Genomic DNA, 18,416 nt, shown 5'->3' with positions numbered 1-18,416 from the left:
AAGGAAAGTTATGGGATCCAGGTGTGTGTGTGTCACAGTCCTTGGTACTTATTGAGGATGTTATTTATTCATTTTTTCCTCTGTAGGAGTAGGTATTCTAGCTCCAGATTTATTTTTCTAAGCAGAATATATCAAAGTTTTTGTAATAATTGTTTCTACTTTCTTTAGGGGAGTTGGTTGCATCTTTGTTGAAATGATCCAAGGAGTCGCTGCTTTTCCAGGAATGAAAGACATTCAGGATCAACTTGAACGCATATTTCTGGTAAGTTCTTCATGGAATGCTTTTGAGAAAAATTGGTTTTTAATTCACCCCTTAGTGGTAGTGGAAAATAATTTTAAACAAATTTATTGGTTGTCACATTTAATTCTAACATATTTTTTGACTTTTGAAAAAGTAAGAAATTAGTTAATAATTATGTTTTTACACTACTGCACCTTAATACTATGTCAAAATAGTAAGAAAGGACAGGCCATCAGAGGTAATATAGAATAGGGGGTAAAAATGAGAGCTCTGATGAGAAATTGTGAATAATTTATATAGATATCCCCCCCCCTTCTTAACTCCCTCCCATCTTCGCCCACTTAAATGTGGGCTTTGATCAGTAACTTTTTCCCATAAATTGGAGCATAGAAAAAGAGGGAGGGGAGGAAAGGATAGTAACTTTGAAATGGAGAAACCAGGGAAACATACCTCAGCCAGGTCTTGAAGGTTGTCGTCATCAAAGAGAAGTCATTTTGGTAGCATGTACCCTTGGTACAATGTGTTGAGAATGACACGACTTCTGTGATTTTTCAACAAAATCATGACCACAGTAATCATGAAAAACAGATCACGCACACCCAGACTGAGGGACATTCTACACAATACCTGACTAGTACTCTTCGAAATTGTCAAGGTCATCAAAAACAAGGACAGTCTGAGGAGCTCTCACGGCCCAGAGGAGGCTCCAAAGGCATGACAACTTAATGTGATGTGGTATCCCGGACGGAATACTGGGACAGAAAAGATCATTAGTGAAAAAACTAGTGAAATCCAAGGAGAGCATGCAGTTTAGTTAATACCAATGTGTATTTCTCAGTTATGACAAATGTTCCATCGTAATGTCAGATTTTAACCACAGGGCAAGCTGGCGAGGGGTCTACAGGAACTCTCTGTACTACTTTTTTGTAACTTTTATAAAACTGTTCTAAAATTGAAAATGTTTAGAAATTTAAAATATACAAAAAATAAACATGAAATGTGTCCTAGAGCCATATGATCTGGGTTTAATCACCTGCTCTCTTACCTTGGGCAAGGGACTTAGCTCTCTGAGCCTTCATTTTCCCCTGGGGGAAATGAAGGATAATGGTAGCACCTACCTCATAAGTTTGAGGAATAATTGACCTAATATGCAGAAAGTGCTTTTAGAACTCTGCCTGACACATAGTAAATACCCTGTTGATTTTCTGTCTGGAAGATCTACCCATTGATGTCAATGGGATGTTGAAGTCCCCGCCTGTGACTGTATTGTTGCCCAACTCTTCACTTTATGTCCATCAGTATTTGCTTTATATGCTTTCTGTGCTTGCTTTCTATATATTTGCTTTCTGTGCTTGCTTTCTATATATTTGCTTTCTGTGTTGGGTGTATAAATGTTTCAAAGGGTTATAGTCTCTTGTTGGATTGATTGCTTTATCATTATGTAGTGTCCTTCTTTAACTCTTACTATAGCCTTTGTTTTGAAATCAATTCTATCTGATACTAGAGGCCAGATACACGAAATTTGTACAAGGGGCTCGGCCCTCGCAGCCCCAGCTTCATCTGGAAGGTCGTCCGGACAGTTGTTCTGCTGTTCAGCCCAATTAGCATATTAGCTCTTTATTATATAGGCTAGAGGGCCGGTGCACAAATTCGTGCATGGGTGGGGCCTGGTTGATCCGCCCTGAAGGGGGCCCATCACTGGAGGGGCCGCAGGCAGTTGGCCAGCCAACTCCACCCCCGATCGGGGTGTTGGAGGCTGATTGGGGCCCGGATCAGGCTGGTTGACTGCTGCAGTGTGTTTCATAGCCACCAGTTGTTCTGGTCATTCTGGTCGTTCCGCCATTCTGTTCGCTGAGCTTTTATATATATTTTTTTTCTGTTTCCATTTTTATGAAATTATTTTTTTCTATCCCTTTACTTTCAGTCTATGTGTCTTTTGATCTGAAGTGGGTCCCTTCTAAACAGCAGATGCAGAATGAGGCAAAAATAGGCTGACAGTTGTTTGTATGGAAAACAGTACTATAATAAATAATAATATCAGAATGAACTCTGTTTCGCATACTCACAACTGTAGATCTACTTTTGCCCAATCCTATATATGATACTTGTTTTGTAGCCACTTCTTTTCAATTCTGCTTATTATTTATTATCCATAAATTCCCACACAGAACAATAAAATATTGTTTCATGATTATAATAATAATGCATCTTTATGATGGAAGACTCCCACAGTATCAAAAAGTATAAAACTTGAAAGAAAATCACCCTTTGTTCTATTACCCAGAGAAAATCGCATTTAGTATTTTGCTGTATATCCTCCATTTCTACACAGGTAAAGCAAATTGAATCATACCTTGTGTACTGTTTTGTAACTTTCTTTACTTAACAGTATATAATCAGCATCTTTCACTGAAAAATAAATCTAGAAACTTATCATTGTTAATGACAGGAGAGTGTTTATTGTATGGATGAGATACATTTGCATAGTTTGTTTACAGTGATTAACTATTATGAAGTGCTGCCAGGAACATCCTTTGTACAGTTATCCTATTACTTAAAAATCATTAGAATTAAAAGTCCTTAATTCAATAAAATTTAATTTTCATATTCTTATACAGCCATACTTTTATCTAAACTAATGGAACACTTTTTTCTCCCTGTTCCCAAGAAAATCTCTTGCTGATTTCATTGAGATTGTATTGAGCCTATGGATTATATTAGGAAGAAATGATATAAAATTGAGTTTTCCCAATCAAGAATAAATTATATTATTTTATTCATAGTTTATGGCCCTTAGCAAAAACGTACAATTTTATAAACATTTTTTCTACTCCATTCTTTACTTTCATTCAATTATTCTAAATAACTTTTCTGTTATTTTCTAAAAAATATAATAAACTTGTTCATATATTGTATCATTGAAAAACAATAGCAGAAGAGAGAATTTTAATGGGCTACAGTTTGCAAAACTGTAGTTATAGATTATTATGCAAAAACTGCTTTAAATATTTAGCTTTTTAAAATGCCTGGCCAGAGTGGCACAGTGGTTGAGTGTCGACCCATGAACCAGGAGGTCACAGTTCGATTCCTAGTCAGGGCACATGCCTGGGTTGTGGGTTCAATCCTCAGGAGACAATGATCAATGATTCTCTTTCACTGATGTTTCTATCTCTCCCTCTCCTTTCTTCTCTCTGAAATTAATAAAAATATATATATTTTTAAAAATTATTTTATTTTTTCCCATCACCATTTATCCCCCCTGTACCCTATCCCTCCTCCATCCCTCTCCCCCCACAATCACCACACTGTTGTCCCTGTCCATGACTTCTTTCTTTTTTTTCCCATTGTTCCTCAATCCCTCCACATCCCCTGCTTCACCCCCACCTCTAAGAACTGTCAGCCTGCTCTCTATTAGTCTACCTCTATTTTGCTTGTTAGTTCAGTTTGTTCATTAGACTCCATATATGAGAAAAAACAGATGGTATTTGTCTTTCTCTGACTGGCTTATTTCACTTAGCATAATGTTCTCCAGGTCTATCCAGATTGTCGCAGAGGGTAAAATTCCCTTCTTTTTTATGGCAGAGTAGCAGCATTCTATCATGTAAATGTACCTTAGCTGTTTTATCCACTCATCTACTGAGGGACACATCAAAGAAATTATCTTCACTTATATATTATTTCAGAGTGAATTCAAAAGAAAAGGAAATGGTTATACTAGAAATGAGGTATATTCTATAGCAATAGAACAAAAAAAATTAGTTTCATGAAATCATAGTTCATTGATATAGCTTAAAGTTTTCATTATAAGTATCTTTTTATAATGTAAGTAATTTCCAATAGGTACTATCCTGTTGGATTGCTTCCTGTATGAAGATTTTGCTAGTATTTCTTAATTACGGCAATACTTTCCTAATTTTATGGGTATTCAGAGACCTTTGAGCTATGACTAGGCTTTTAATAAATCAAAGAGATAAATCATTATAAATTTCCCATGGCAATATTGATATCCTAAACTACTGTTTGCTCTTGTTAGAGCATAGAGACCCTTAAATACAGATCAGCATCATGATTGATGGTAATAACTATCTTTTACTGTAATTATTATACATGCATAGTGCTTTTTACAAGTAAAATGTCCGTTGGTAATTAGGAAATAAATATCATCTAAAATTGATGCTTTAGAATTAAAATGTTATATTTTACTCTAAAGAATTAGACATGATCAAAAAAACTTCTTTTGACAGTAAATGTTATCATCTTAAATATTTTATGTCCCCCACTGAATTGTTTAAATTTGCAAACGCTAGCTATATGTCATGCTCTACAAGCAGACTCTCCCAGGAGTTGTGCAATCATCGGAAGAAGACAATCTACTAACCCAGTGTGGTTGAATCACTGGGAAAAAATGCTTTTCCTCGGTGACCTTTTATGTCTGGTCTGAAGAGGAATGGCTATTAAAGTGTAATTAAATCCACTTGCACAAGCTTCTCCCAGAAACTGCCAGACACCGTTTTTTAAGCAGCAGTTGTGTCTCCAGGCTCTGGTAAAGTATTGCCAAGGAGATAGTCAATTTTGCAAAGTTGTGAAACATGGGATTATTTGTTTTGTTTTGTATTTTAATACAGGGATTAAGTCCGTTTATTCTCTTGTGAACTGTGTATAGAAAGGTGGTTAGTAACTTTGAAGCGCAAAATTAATAGCTTGTTGCCAAGATAACTAATATCATTAACCCACACACACAGTCTTTATTCAAATGTGAAAAGCAATAAGATCAGTCAGGAAAGCCTTTATATATTTTTTATGGTTTTCTCTTCCTTTTTATTTCCTTTTTCTCTTCTTTGGTGGAAGGGAGTAGTTCACATTTTTAACAAGTCCAATGAATTTATTTCTATAGCATAATAACTCTATTGATATCTGTAAGGTGAGCTGGCTATGGTATAATTTGAGATTTTTACCATTAAATCATTTTCCTTGAAATTGTGATGCTCATATGCAAGAAAGAAGGAAAGTAATAGAATTTTGACAAACTATGTTTCAGATACTTTGAAATTGCCAGGTGAATGGGCAACTACTTCTGTAAGCAATACTTAGGTGAAAATGGATTCATTTATTTTTTTCAGCACTACCCATTTTTTAATGTGGTGTGATACAGTCTATTCACCTCCATTAATTGCAAAAATAAGCAGTAGATGTATTCATCCAGGTAAATATATATTCAGGGTGACAAAAATCAGAACTAATAAAAAAATTGTATTCTAATCACATTATTCTGAATTGAAAGAGAAATCTGTTTGGTGGATCCATGGGAAATGCATCCCTCTCACTTCACAACAGCTGAGCAAATGGCAGAAGTGCTTGCATAGCTGCCTGTGACCTGTGGCAGATGCTCTGGGCTGTGTGGCTCACAGCCCAATGTGCAGCAGCCAGGTCAGAGGGACTGGCATCATTCAGTTGGGGGCCTGTGCTTGTTCTCCCTGCCTTTGAATGTTGTTAACCCTGAGAGTCTCACCTTGCCTGTCTCCTGAGTCTTCTGGCTTGCAATGGAATTTCATCCACCAGTGGTTGGTTAACCTCTTGCACATTATTTGATTGTTACGGCTGTTAAAATGTTTTTCTTCCCTGTGTGCGATTCAGGCTTTAGAAGTGCGTATGTGTGTGAGTGTGTGTAAGAAGACCCACTTGCAACTTAAAAAGCTCCTACTCAGACTGCCTTTGAGTGAGATTGCTCCCTAAGCAAGCCTCTCTTTTGGAGTTGACTGACCCGTAGAGATGTAGCCTGCACACCCAGCTCCAATCCTTGTCTCCTGGTCCTGGCTGTTTTTTAAATTGATTTGAGAGAGGGAGGGAGGAAGGCAAGGAAACATCAGTGTGAGAGAGATACAGTAGAAAAAGCTCCCCCAACTGGGATTGAACCCGCAACCTAGGTATGTGCCCTGGCCTGGAATCAAACCTGTGACCATCTGGTGCACAGACTACGCTTACTAACTTTGAAGCACAAAATTATTTGAGCCATACTGGCCAGGGCTGTATCCAGTATCTTAGCTGGATCCACATCCCTGAGGTTTCATGATTGGCTGGGATAGCCATATAGAATGTCAGAGAAAGCTGGCACTGACACTAGATGGTTATTACCAATTGGATGTAGCAGCCACATGGTGAAGATGTAATACTGCTATCACAGGTTTGTATCATCACTTCCATTAGTAGATTTGCTTAAGTGATTTTTGCCATCCTCCTTCAGCACTTACTCTGCAGCACAAGGTACAATAGAGATGGGAAGGAATTGTGTGCCACATGCCTGCCCCAGAGAAAATCACAACAGTCAAGGTGGGCAGGCAAGCATTGTCTTTAAGAATGGAATCATGAATAATTGCTGAGCAATTGAACAGCAAATGAGGAACCCAGTAGTAGTAATAGATCATGTATTAGTTAAAAAATACTGAGCTCTAAGTTAAATATTAGGTTCTAATCCTAGGTTGTTGTTTTTTTATTCTCTCTGAACAAGTCACTTTTTCTAATTGGATTGTAGTGTCTGCATCGCTAAAGGGAAGAGTTGAACTAATGATTTCAATAATGTTTTGCAGCTCTAACCATTTTTAATTTTAAAACGCATGATATTACAAGATTATGCATAAAGCTCTGTGGGTGGTGTTTAAAGATAAAATTGTTAAGTAAATATTTGATAGGCATTGCAGAAAGTTTTGAAGAGAATATTGGAAATGGAATAAGGGAGACAGGAGACATCAGGCCACAGTGCCAGAGTGGGAGTCTGTCCTGTATGGATGGAAGGATGTTCAAGACTGGGCTTTGAAAGATTGAGGACTTTTTATCTTATTTTAAGATAAAAATTGAGGAAGTACAATTTTTTAATAAGAGAGTAATAATTTAAAATGGCTTTAGGAAAATTGATATAGTATGATATAATGATAAACTCAACTGTATAAAGACTGACAGAAGTAGAGAGCTAAGCAATACATGTTGGGGTGAAGGATATTGAAAATATTAATAATTTTTTGAAAGTCAGTTTTAGCAAAACAAAGTAGGGGGACAAATGCCTCTTTTAATTTGTATGTGCTTCTCTCAAGCCTTATTAATAGGCGTAGTTATTTATACAGTGGCAAATCTTATTCAGAGTGTTAAGTTGATAAAACAGAAAAATTTAAAAGCAGTATGAAAATAAATAACAGTCACCATTTGGGGATAACCAATGCTACTACCTATTTTTGTTATTTTCTGTTTTATGTTTTCACAATTGGGTTAATAATGAATGTATGAGTTTGTATCTAGCTTCTCTTTCTTTTCACATTAAATAGGGAACAATTTCCAAGCCACTAATATATACTTGAAAATATTTTAATTACACTATAATATCTTATAAATGTGTCCAAATGTACTAACTCATTGCGATCTTACTAGGTAATTTACTTGTGGTTTTTATGCTGCAGTACGCATCACATATTTTTATCTCATTCAGTTATTCTTCCAGCAGGATTATCACACATCTATTCTGTACCAGGCACTGTGCCTACAGGCCATGATAAACCAACAGACACAGTCTTGGCTCGCCTCAAAAGTGCTGTCACCTGGGCTACATTTGAATAGGTCCCAGAAAGTCAAATCAGAAGACTCTTGTTGCAAAATTGTTTTGATACGTCCATATAAAGGATACTGGAGAGGAAGGAGTCAACAATAACTTCGAGTTTCAAGCTGGTGGAACCAAGTGCTTAGTGAGCTCATGGAAAGTAATGGGGTACTGAAAAGCAGTGCCCGTGGAAGGACAGGAAGAAGTGAGAGCAAGTTACTGGACTTTTATGCTAGCGGGTGAGCCCAGGTGGAAATGTCCAGTACACAAAACATTCAGAATCAGGAGAAAGGTGAGGATCAAGGGCTCATTTCACCCAACCAAGCCATTTCTTGAAAAGGAGAAGGGGGAAGGGGGGATGCCTGGAGACCTGCCTATGCCTGAATGAGGCTCACAGTCTGTCAGTGAGAGGGTGGGTGGGAGCTGGACCAGGATAGGACAGAACAGTGACACAGAAGTCAAGGTGAGGGCGCGCAGCAAAGAAGTGAAGGAAAAGAAAGGAGGGCGGGAGAAATCACTCCCTCCAGGGAGATTATAGATCAACTCAGGTCTGTTTAGCTGGTTTAATTGGGGAAGTTTAGACTGTCCATGGTTTTTAAAGGAGACTTAGGGTCCTGCTCAGTGTCTCAGGGGTGCTGGAGTGAAGGTGGGTGTGCCCTGAAGGAAGCGCTGTCCCAGTCCCTCCACTCCTGGCTCTGGTTTCTTTAAGGTTTTGATTGCGAAACAGATCCCAGTGCTGAAAGAAAGGTTGGAAACCTCCCAAGTCAAAAGTTCTATGAGGGGAAAAAAAAAAGGCCATGTAGAAGAAAAATGATGAAGAGAGATCCAGTGCCAATGAAGATGTTAGAGAGAAAAAAAAGTCATGATTTATTTATGGACAGATTAGATGGATAGTCTAATAAAGAAAGTTCTGTGCTAATAAGCCAATAGAAATGTTAGTAACAAACTTCAGTAGGGTCATTTGTCTTAGGAAAAAACCAGGATAGTGGGGTATCCCATTGTAGATAGCTCATCACGACACGCAGAGTCAAGGGGAGGAGACACACACTCCAGTTCTAGATGAGAAGAATGTCAAGAATGCCCGGGCCATGTTTTAAAGCTCCAGCACTGAAATTATGTAAATTTTCATTAGAGTATATCACCAAGTTGAGCTGATAAACAGCTTTATAGGGAAAAACAATCTGGGAAACAATTTTTTCAAGCTGCTAAAATTTTGTGTTGTTTTTCCCATCCTCCTGATCACCCTTACAATGCTGTTCCCCACGATAATGTGAAAGTGTGAATTGTCGCAGAGTGTTCCTGGGTGGGTCACAAGGTTCCTCATTTTGCTCAGCCTCCTTTTCTGCCTTTTTTGACTACCAACTTCACAGATGCCTATGTCCAAAGATGGTGAAATACTGCCAATGTGTGACACATCTGAGGGAAGTGAGGAGGTGGTGACACTTCTTAGCACATTCTCAGAATGTTGTCCATAAAGGAGATTTTTTAAACTCAAATTCTGCCTTAAAATTTTTAGTCACTTGCAGTGTGCTCCCACAGATAAGCCTTGTATTCCTCAAGACATCGCATATGTGATCTCTTGTGGGAGGTAGCGGGTAAGATGGCTCCCAATGTCCCCACCTCCTGCTGTGTATGCCCTGATGTCATCCCTTCCCCCCACCCTTGAGTGTGGGCTGAACCTAGAGACTTGCTCCTAATGGGTAGGCTATGGCAAAAGCTATGGCTATTATTTCTGAGACTAAATTACACAAAGATTGATACTCCCTTCTTGTGCACCTTTTCTCTTTCTCTCTCTCTTTTTGTTGTTAATCCTTACCCTAGGATATTTTTCCCATTGATTTTTAGAGAGAGTGGAAAGGAGGGAGAGAGGGGAAAAGAGAGAGAGAGAGAAACATCGATTGGTTGCCTCCCCCATGACTGGGGCCAGAGATCGAGCCTATAACCCATGTATTAGTATGTGCCTTTGGCCAGGACTCAAACCTATGACCCTTTGGTGTGTGGTCCAGTGCCCTAACCATTGAGCACACAGGCCAGAACACACACCCTCTTTTACTGTGTCACTGGCTCACACCAAGGCAGGCCAGCTACCATGTTGTACGTTGCTCTGTGGAGGGGACCCTCATGTCAGGGTACTGATGTTTCCAGCCTGCAGCCAGTGAAGACCTGAAGCCTGGCAGCAACCATGTGCCTGAGCTTGGAAGCAGCTCCTTCCCCTGTGGGCATTCCTGTGATTCCACAGCCATCATTACACTTTTGTTGCTACCCTGTGAGACTCCCTTAGCAGCAGCACCAGCTAAGGCGCCCCTGGATTCCTGACCAACAGAATGTGTGAGATAATCCATGATCAGTGTCTGTTACTTAAAGCCACTATGTTTTGGAGTAGCTTGTTCCACAGCAGTAGGTAGCTAATCCATTTCCTTTGATCTCATGACCAGGAAAGACAGGGTCAGTACTATTGCTATTGTTTTATAGTTGAGGAAACTATCTTCAGAGAGTATATGGACTTGCCTAAGAAGACATGTTCAGTAATTGCCAGAACTGAGACTAAATCCTAAATCTACTGACCTTTTCACCAAAATATTCCTTTGTAGTTGTTTGGTTGATTGTGTTTGCTGATTTGTAACCAGGAGTGTGCAAGAGAATGACTTGAGAATCATTTTCTGAGTACACACTGTTAGGCCTCACTGGGGTCCCTGAATCAGGCTCAGGGGCAGGACTCCATGCCTTCAAATACAGAAGCCAAGTCTGGCCAATGAGTCCTCCTGGGTAAGAAACTCCGCTCTTAAAGATACTCGTCATACCTTGAAACATTGTGCGTGTTTTAAATTCTCTGGCCCTTCTGTGGCAACCTAAAAACCTAGCTAGTGGAGACATACTCTCCAGAACATAGGAATAGTTAATTCAGCCAGACTGAGCCCTATGTTTCTTCCAGGATACTTTTGGTGTGACCCCCTTGGGGCACGCCTTTGTAACAAGTATATTTGAGGGTTTCTTTCACATGGTTTGTGTTAATAATATTAGGTGGCTACTATTAGAATTGTGTACATAGCATATGAATATTTGTAGTCATCACATCCCAGCACTATAAATTCCTATCTGTTCAGATCACTTGATTAACATTCTGGTCCCCTACCTTTTCTTACACCTTAGAAGACTTTACACTCAAGGATAAATCTGTCCAGGCTGCTAATCTTTTGTGAGGCATGAGTTCATTTAAAATCTGACCTTGTATCATCTCCTGCCCAACTCCCTGCAAGAAAAAGAAAAGCCTCCTCAAAACATTCTATCCTAAATTGATCTCTCATGTCTCATTATCATGTATCTTCATAGAAAGCTATGGCTGTTTGATTAAAATTTACCATTAAGACTCATCTACCCAAGTCACTGGCGCATGTCCACTGGAGAACAGTTTTATCTTAAGTCAAGTTGACGGATGAGCTGACCTTGGAGCTGAATTTGTCCTCTCTCTCATTTCTTTGGGAAATGACAGACATATGTTTTCCAGGGAGTGTGGAGGCTATGGCATTTTTGTATTCTACCTAAAATCTCTTTTATGAATTCAGTTGTACTGGAAAAATATTGAGAACTAATTTTATTATTTTTTCTTTTTTTTTACATCCATAACTTACTTATTTTATAAATGGCAACCACCAGTTGGTCCTCTGTATCTATGAGCTTGGTAATTTGTTTCGTTTAGATTCCACATATAAGTGAGATCATATGGTAGTTGTCTTTCTCTCTCTGACTTGTTTCCCTTAGCATAATGCCCTCAAGGTTCATCCTTGTCATTGTAAGTGGCAGATTTTATTCTTTTTATGGCTGAATAACATTCATACACACACATATATGTGCATATACCACATTTTCTTGAGAACTGTCTATTTTAAATGTACCAGTCATTTATTTTTTTCCTTGGTATTGTGTCTCATATAAACTCAGGCTCCTGTTACTTTTGAGTAACTAAATGTTCAAATTGCCAGTGAACTTTTCTACTTAGGAGTACATTCTTTTCCAAGACAAGAGCAAAGATCAGGTCAGACTTTACCTTCCATGTTGGCCAATCCCCGATGAAGGTGCAGGAACTGGTTTCGGGACACATCCTGTGCTGTCGAACTTCTGTACTTCCGTGCCTTTACACCTGCCCAGAATTATGCTTCCCCTCTCCCCAGTGTCTAAATAGAACCCACTTTTCTGAATATGAGAAATGCTTACCCCCCTAGTGAAATCTCTTGATTTCCCAATTAAAAATTCTCTTTCCTTCTCTTAGACCTAGGTTTCTCTACCCAAACCTCGCTGCTGTCTTCCTTCACCTTTGACCTTGCAATGCTGTTAGTTTTGCTTTTAGTCCCCTAATGGAGTTAAGGATTTGGGACCAGGGGTGGGGGAGAAGGGAGTACTTTGTGGGAATTAACCATTAGCATGCACCCTGATGCTGCAGAAATATTTGCAATAATAGAATTATTGCACTTATTTTATTTTATTTTTTTATTATAGTTTTTATTCAACAGTTTTTTTGTATTAGCTTCAGGTGTACAGCATAGAGAATAGACATTCAAATGGGTTATAAAGTGTTCCCTCCAATAATTCAAGTACTCACCTGGCATCCTACATGGTTATTACAGTACTGTTAACTGTATGCTCTGTGCTTTACCTTATCCCCCGTGCCAGTTTTGTAACTACCAAATAGTACTTCCCAATCCCATCACCTTTTTTTACCCTTTTCCCCAACACCACTCCACTCTGGCCTCCATCAGTTTGTTCTCAGTATCTATAAGTCTGTTTCTAGTTTGTTTGTTTATTTTGTTCTTTAGATTCCACATAGAAGTGATATCATATGGTATTTGTCTTTCTCTGACTGACTTATTTTACTTGGCATAATGCACTCTAGGTCCAGCTGTGCTGTTGCAAATGGTAAGATTTCATTCTTTTTTATGGCCAAGTAATATTTCATTGCATGTATGTACCACAACTTTTTTATCCACTTGTCTATTGATGGGCACGTGTGTTGCTTCCACATCTTAGCTATTGTAAATAATACTGCAGTAAACAAGTTGGTGCATATATTCTTTCAAATTAGTGTTTTGGGTTTCCTTGGATATATACCCAGAAGAGGAATCACTGGGTCATAAGGAGGTTCCATTTTTTAAGTTTTTTAGGAACCACCACACTTTTCCACAGTGGTTGCATCAATTTGCTTTCTTAGCAACAGAATTACTGCATTTTTTTTATACTTCACTGTGTTCTTTTTAAAAAATGCATCTTTTGGGGGGAACTCTGTGGGGATGACATTAAGAACCACTTTAAAAATTAAAGACAATTTTCTTTCATTTGTTTGTTTAAAAATAGATGTGAGATCACATTTCCCTTTAGTTTCTCCTTTTGCAGTTCTTATTCCAATAATATGTAAGTCACTCTGATTTAACATTCACATGCCTGGTTCATTTGATTGAAGCTCAGAACAAATTACTATCAATTTGCTCTAATTAAAATTTAGTATTAAAAAGTGTTTCATGTTTGCCATATGAAAAGTAAATAGCTAAAAGGTATTAATAAAGGTGTTTTGGAGAATAATATTGGGCTCATTTCTCAGATCACATCTTATTTCCGCTAAAATGAAATATTGTTTCTCTCTCACACAGAGTAGTGATGCATGCACATTTTAATCTGGTAATTGACTCTCTGGATGTGATTCAGTTCATACAGCAGTTGTGGGTGCCTAAGATACGCCCAGCAGTGGGCTTCAGGGAATGTCTACTTTGATGAAGTTTGGCACAATTTTCATTGAATTTTCTTTGTAATACTTAGTACTGGTCGGATGTGCCACTCTGAAAATCCAGAATCTAAACCATAAGGGAACTTAATCAAATTGCCAATTCCTTATTAATTTTCTTCCTCATAATGAAAAATATGCTTAGACAAATAATTAGATAGTGTATAGAGAGGCTCCTTCTCATAACTGTGAGCTTCCTGATACCATGATGTCTAATTGGATATGAAATGGAAAAGGCATTAACTTTAGTGAAATTATAATCTTCTATCTAGCAAAAAGGTTTTTAAACAAAAGTAATACAGTGTTGGTATATCTTTTCAAACATTAAGCTCAATTTTTTGGTAACAGGAAAAGATGCTATTATATGGGAAATCTATGTACCTTCTGCTCAGTTTTGCTGTGAACCTGAAACTGCTCTATAAAATAAAGTCTATTCGGGGGTGGAGGGATGATGCTGTAGATGAATCAAAGTGGAATGCTGTCCAAAAAGGCCATTCTCTTCTTCTGTGTCAGTAGGAAGATTTCCCCTTTCAGGAATTATGTCTTAGTTCTGTCAGCGAGCCACTTTGTGGAAGGAAATAGACACTTAGGCAGTAAAAATATTTATTGCCTGGCAACTGAATGAAAGCTGTGCTAGGCAGGGCAGTGCAAAGATCCTCAAGCCAAGTGCTGCCAGTACAGTATCAAGATCAAGTTGAGGCATCAAAAACCTATAATCATTCCTTTGGGAGTAGGGAACAGGGTTGGGGGCATTGCTGATGATCCTTCTTCTTCCTGCATATTTAATGTGGCATGAATTGGTTAAAATGGGAGCACTCGTTTATTTGAACAGACCTGTACCAACATTATTTCAAAAAAGGTAAGAGGCGCTATACTATACTGTCCATCATATAAACTTAGTGACTTTATTTTTTTAATATATTTTTATCGATTTCAGAGAGTAAGGGAGAGGGAGAGATAGAAACATCAATGATGAAAGAGAATCATTGATTGGCTGCCTTCTGCAAGCCCCCTTACTGGGGATCGAGCCTGCAACTCAGGCATGTGCCCTTGACTGGAATTGAACCTGGGACTCTTCAGTCCGCAGGCCGACGCTCTATCCACTGAGCCAAACCAGCTAGGGCTAAACTCAGTGACTTTACTAGACCAGTGAACCTTTAACTTTTGAGTGTTAAGATAAAGAATGGTCTGTATGTTACAACAGGTATTTTCTGACTTATGAATATTGAATTATTATTTACTAGAAAACTATTCTGTCTCAGCTACCACTTAGCTTTTTTTAATCATCACCCAAGGATATGTGTGTGTGTTTTTTAATTGATTGTTAGAGAGAGAGATGAAGGGGGAGAAAGAGACAGTGGGGAAAAGAGACAGAGAGAGAGAAAGAGAGAGGGGGGGAGATAGAGACATTGATGTGAGATAGAATTATTGATTGGTTACTCCTGTACATGCCCCACCAGGGATCAAATCCACAATCTTTTGGTATACAGCTGTCACTCTAACCAGCTGAGCTCCCAGCCAGGGCATAGCATTTTTTTCTCTGGTATATATGTTTCGTTGTCTTCTGTTATTTTAAGTAATGATTTTATTCATGAAAATGCTACATGACGCAAGTTGTTGTTTTTTTCTTTCTTATTTTTTTTCCTCTTTTTAAACCAACAGCTTGCTCAGAAAGTTAGAGAGCTGAATGATACACAGCATAACTCTCAATTCCTCCAACCTTGACTCACCCTCCATGGGTAACCCTGAAGCCCAAGAACTGAGCTTGACAAATGCCAGGAATCTCGTCTATACTTTTAATTCAGTGTTCAAAGCCCTATCTATGTTAACGTAAAAAGAACGGCAAATATGCCTACTATTGGCTACTTCCATGTCACTGCTCAGTATTTTCCTTTGTCATCTCATGTGATCCCGCCCTCCAAACAGCTGTGCTTTATTTTCGCTGATGTGCCCACTTATTCCAGGTTATTTCCACTGATGTCAGCCACGCCTGAGAGGCCAAGCCTTCTGTTTATAGCACTGGGATAGAATCCAAGACAGTATGAGAAGGACGTGGCCTCTCCTGCAGGTACAGAAGATGCTGAGATTGGCATTGGTGTAAGCAGTTCATCAAGGTGGTCTCCAGTGACAGAGATGAGCACTGTGACTTTTTTCCTCCCACATATGCCAGGCTGCTGTGTGATAATATTCAGGACATGTTTTAGGAAGGAGAAGAAGACAAAGATCAGATTTCATTTTCAGAGGGTCTTTCTCCAACCCTTAACGAAGGAGACATTTTAAATGAGGTCTTCACATTGAGAGACAAGGCCAGAAGAGGAGCTTGTGAAGGGACTGATTCAGAATGCTTCCTTGTGCTTCAGGAAACTCAACATATTAACTAAGATGAACATATAAACTAAGAGAATGGCACATGTAAAAATCAATGCAAGCCCAGCCAGTGCTGCTGAGTGATTAGAGCATCGGCCTGCTCACCAAAGGGTCATGGGTTCCATTCCTAGTCAAGGGCACCTAACTGAGTTGCAGGTTTGGTCTCTGGCCCAGTTGGGGCTCAGGGTTCTTGTGGGAGGCAACCAATCAATGTGTCTCTCTCACATAGATGTTTCTCCCTCTCCCTCTCCCTCTCCCCCCCCCTTCCTCTTTCTCTCCCCCTCCCCCTCCCCTCTTCCTTCCACTCTCTCAAAAAAGCAATGGAAAAAATATCCTCAGGTGAGGATTAAAGAAAATCAATCTCAAATATTTTATTTATATTTCTTTGGTCTTCATTAGAATAACGTTTATAGGAGCAAGGCTGTCAAATGGGAGATCAGTTTTCAGAAATATGTAACTAAATGAAGAAAGCAAGTACAAGTCAGCAGGCAAAAGTACTATGTTTTGAGTGTATTGTTCTGGTTTTGGTTTTTAGTCTTAGAATTACTGAGAACTCAGTATTTGCCTTTATGCTCTTCAGTGGCTTTGGTTAGAAAAGCTTCCTTTTCTTTGTTCTGGTTCATCTCTTTATGATAAAAATTTTAAACATTGAGAAGGAACGGTACACTGTCTAGGATGACAGGTTAATTATCTTCTTTGCCCCTTAAGGGAACCTAGTAAGAATTTGGAGATATATGGGTGCTGATAGCTTACCCCTACAGTCTGTGTGTTCTACCAAAAATAATGAAAAAAGAAAATTCAGGTCTGCTACCGAATCTCAGGATACACAGCTTTGATAATACCAGCCTGTCATTTCAGATGAGAAGATAAAAAATTCACTCAGAAAATAAAGAAGAAAGCAAATGAGATTTTATTCACCATGTGTCTCAGCATAACCTGCTGTAGAAATAAAACTAATAATGAAAACATAACATGAAGGTACCTTCAGTAGTCACTCTTTTTTTTCCTCCTTTTTTCTCTTTAAAAAATGTGAATATAAAAAGAGACTTTCTTTTTACCCTTCCACTCTGTACTTTATTTTAATTTTATCATTTTAAAGGAGATTTTTATGGAATTTGGAGAAAAAGTAGCACTTTCAAAACACACATGGAATATTAAGAAAAACCGATCAAGTGTTGCTCTGTAAAGCAAGTCTCAAGTGCTCCAAATGTTATCCTTCACACATGGGAGAACATCATGTTTTTCTTTCCCTTTCCCCCAAACCAAGCTTTATGAAGATGTATTACTGCTAAACTTTTATAGTCAATGGATTTGTGAGTCATTGATTTGAAATTAATATAAATAAAATGCTAGTCTGCAGTCCTGTAAAAGATTCAATATCATGGAATTAACAGCACACAGGTAAAATGGGCAACACATCTCCTTTGCCTTTATGTTAATAGCACTTTCCAGTGATACTTTGATGGTAGAAAGTGAGCTTCTTCAGCATTCATAAGCTTCAATGTAGTTAAACCTTATGAATATAAATTCTAATCATTAACTACATTGTTAACTGAATGAGCTCTATTTCTTATTTTTAAATTATAATGGTGTAGACCTTTGCGAGCAAACCAGGGAAAGGGATGTCCATCCTGGATGTCATCCAGGCTTTCCAGTTTAGGACACTAGAATATCTCCTGCAGAATGTCTTCAAGTAAAGCTAGTTCACACATTACTTTAAAAGAAATAGAAAAGTCTATTACTTTATAGACTTTTCATGTCTTTGGGGACCTGATAACTTACATGTATTTGACCAGCAGAATATATTCTTATACTTTCTATTTTTTTTCAAGGTGTGATTTCTTTTTATTTTCTTTATTGATTAAGGTATTACATAAGAAAATATGGAACACTTCACAAATTTGCATGTCATCCTGGCACAGGGGCCATGCTAATCTTCTCTGTATCATTCCATTTTTAGTATGTGTGCTGCTGAAGCGAGCACCCACTCTGTACTTTAATTAGAATATTAGTATTAATTCCACTGAACCCGGGGGAGGGGGGGAGATTAGGGTATGTTTCAGTAATTTATGAATTCACCTCCTAGCAGGGTTTGAAGAACAGCATTGGTAGACCTGAATGCTCCATACTGCCTCCATTAAAATAATACACAAATCTTGCCTGTAACTGGAGCCAGCACAGCTTAAACCCAATTATTGTCTTCAAAGCACTTTCTCTTGGCATTACACTGTGTTTAAATCCAGTGCAAGTGATATAACCATCTGTGATAAATTTATGGAATTTATGACTTTATGTCATGACAGATAGTAAATGTAAAAAGTATGTCAAAGGTATTTTTACATAAATTCTGGAATGAAAGCTCATTCTGGACTGCTTGTTGGAAGACTTGACTTCTAGACTTGTCTTTGTTTGTAATTGGACATGCTTAAGCAGGATTCACTTCTTCACCTATAGAA

At 38.3% G+C, this 18,416-nt stretch overlaps 1 protein-coding gene and 1 non-coding gene across 3 annotated transcripts in view; one reads left to right on the top strand and one right to left on the bottom strand.

Annotated features, from left to right (window-relative positions):
* Positions 1 to 18,416, top strand: part of CDK14 (cyclin dependent kinase 14) — a 531,041-nt gene that overhangs the window by 337,772 nt on the left and 174,853 nt on the right. For both annotated transcript variants that reach the window (XM_036328251.1, XM_036328252.1), the window contains one exon: positions 169 to 262. In XM_036328251.1, coding sequence (XP_036184144.1) covers positions 169 to 262 — 94 coding nt within the window. The remainder of the gene's footprint in view (positions 1 to 168; positions 263 to 18,416) is intronic.
* LOC118666744 lies at positions 17,838 to 17,944 on the bottom strand. The gene has a single exon (XR_004971071.1). It is a non-coding gene; the product is annotated as a U6 spliceosomal RNA (small nuclear RNA).

The sequence above is a fragment of the Myotis myotis genome, unplaced genomic scaffold (genome assembly GCF_014108235.1).
Source record: "Myotis myotis isolate mMyoMyo1 unplaced genomic scaffold, mMyoMyo1.p scaffold_m19_p_11, whole genome shotgun sequence".
NCBI lineage: Eukaryota > Metazoa > Chordata > Mammalia > Chiroptera > Vespertilionidae > Myotis > Myotis myotis.
This window is presented reverse-complemented; position numbering and strand designations above follow the sequence as displayed.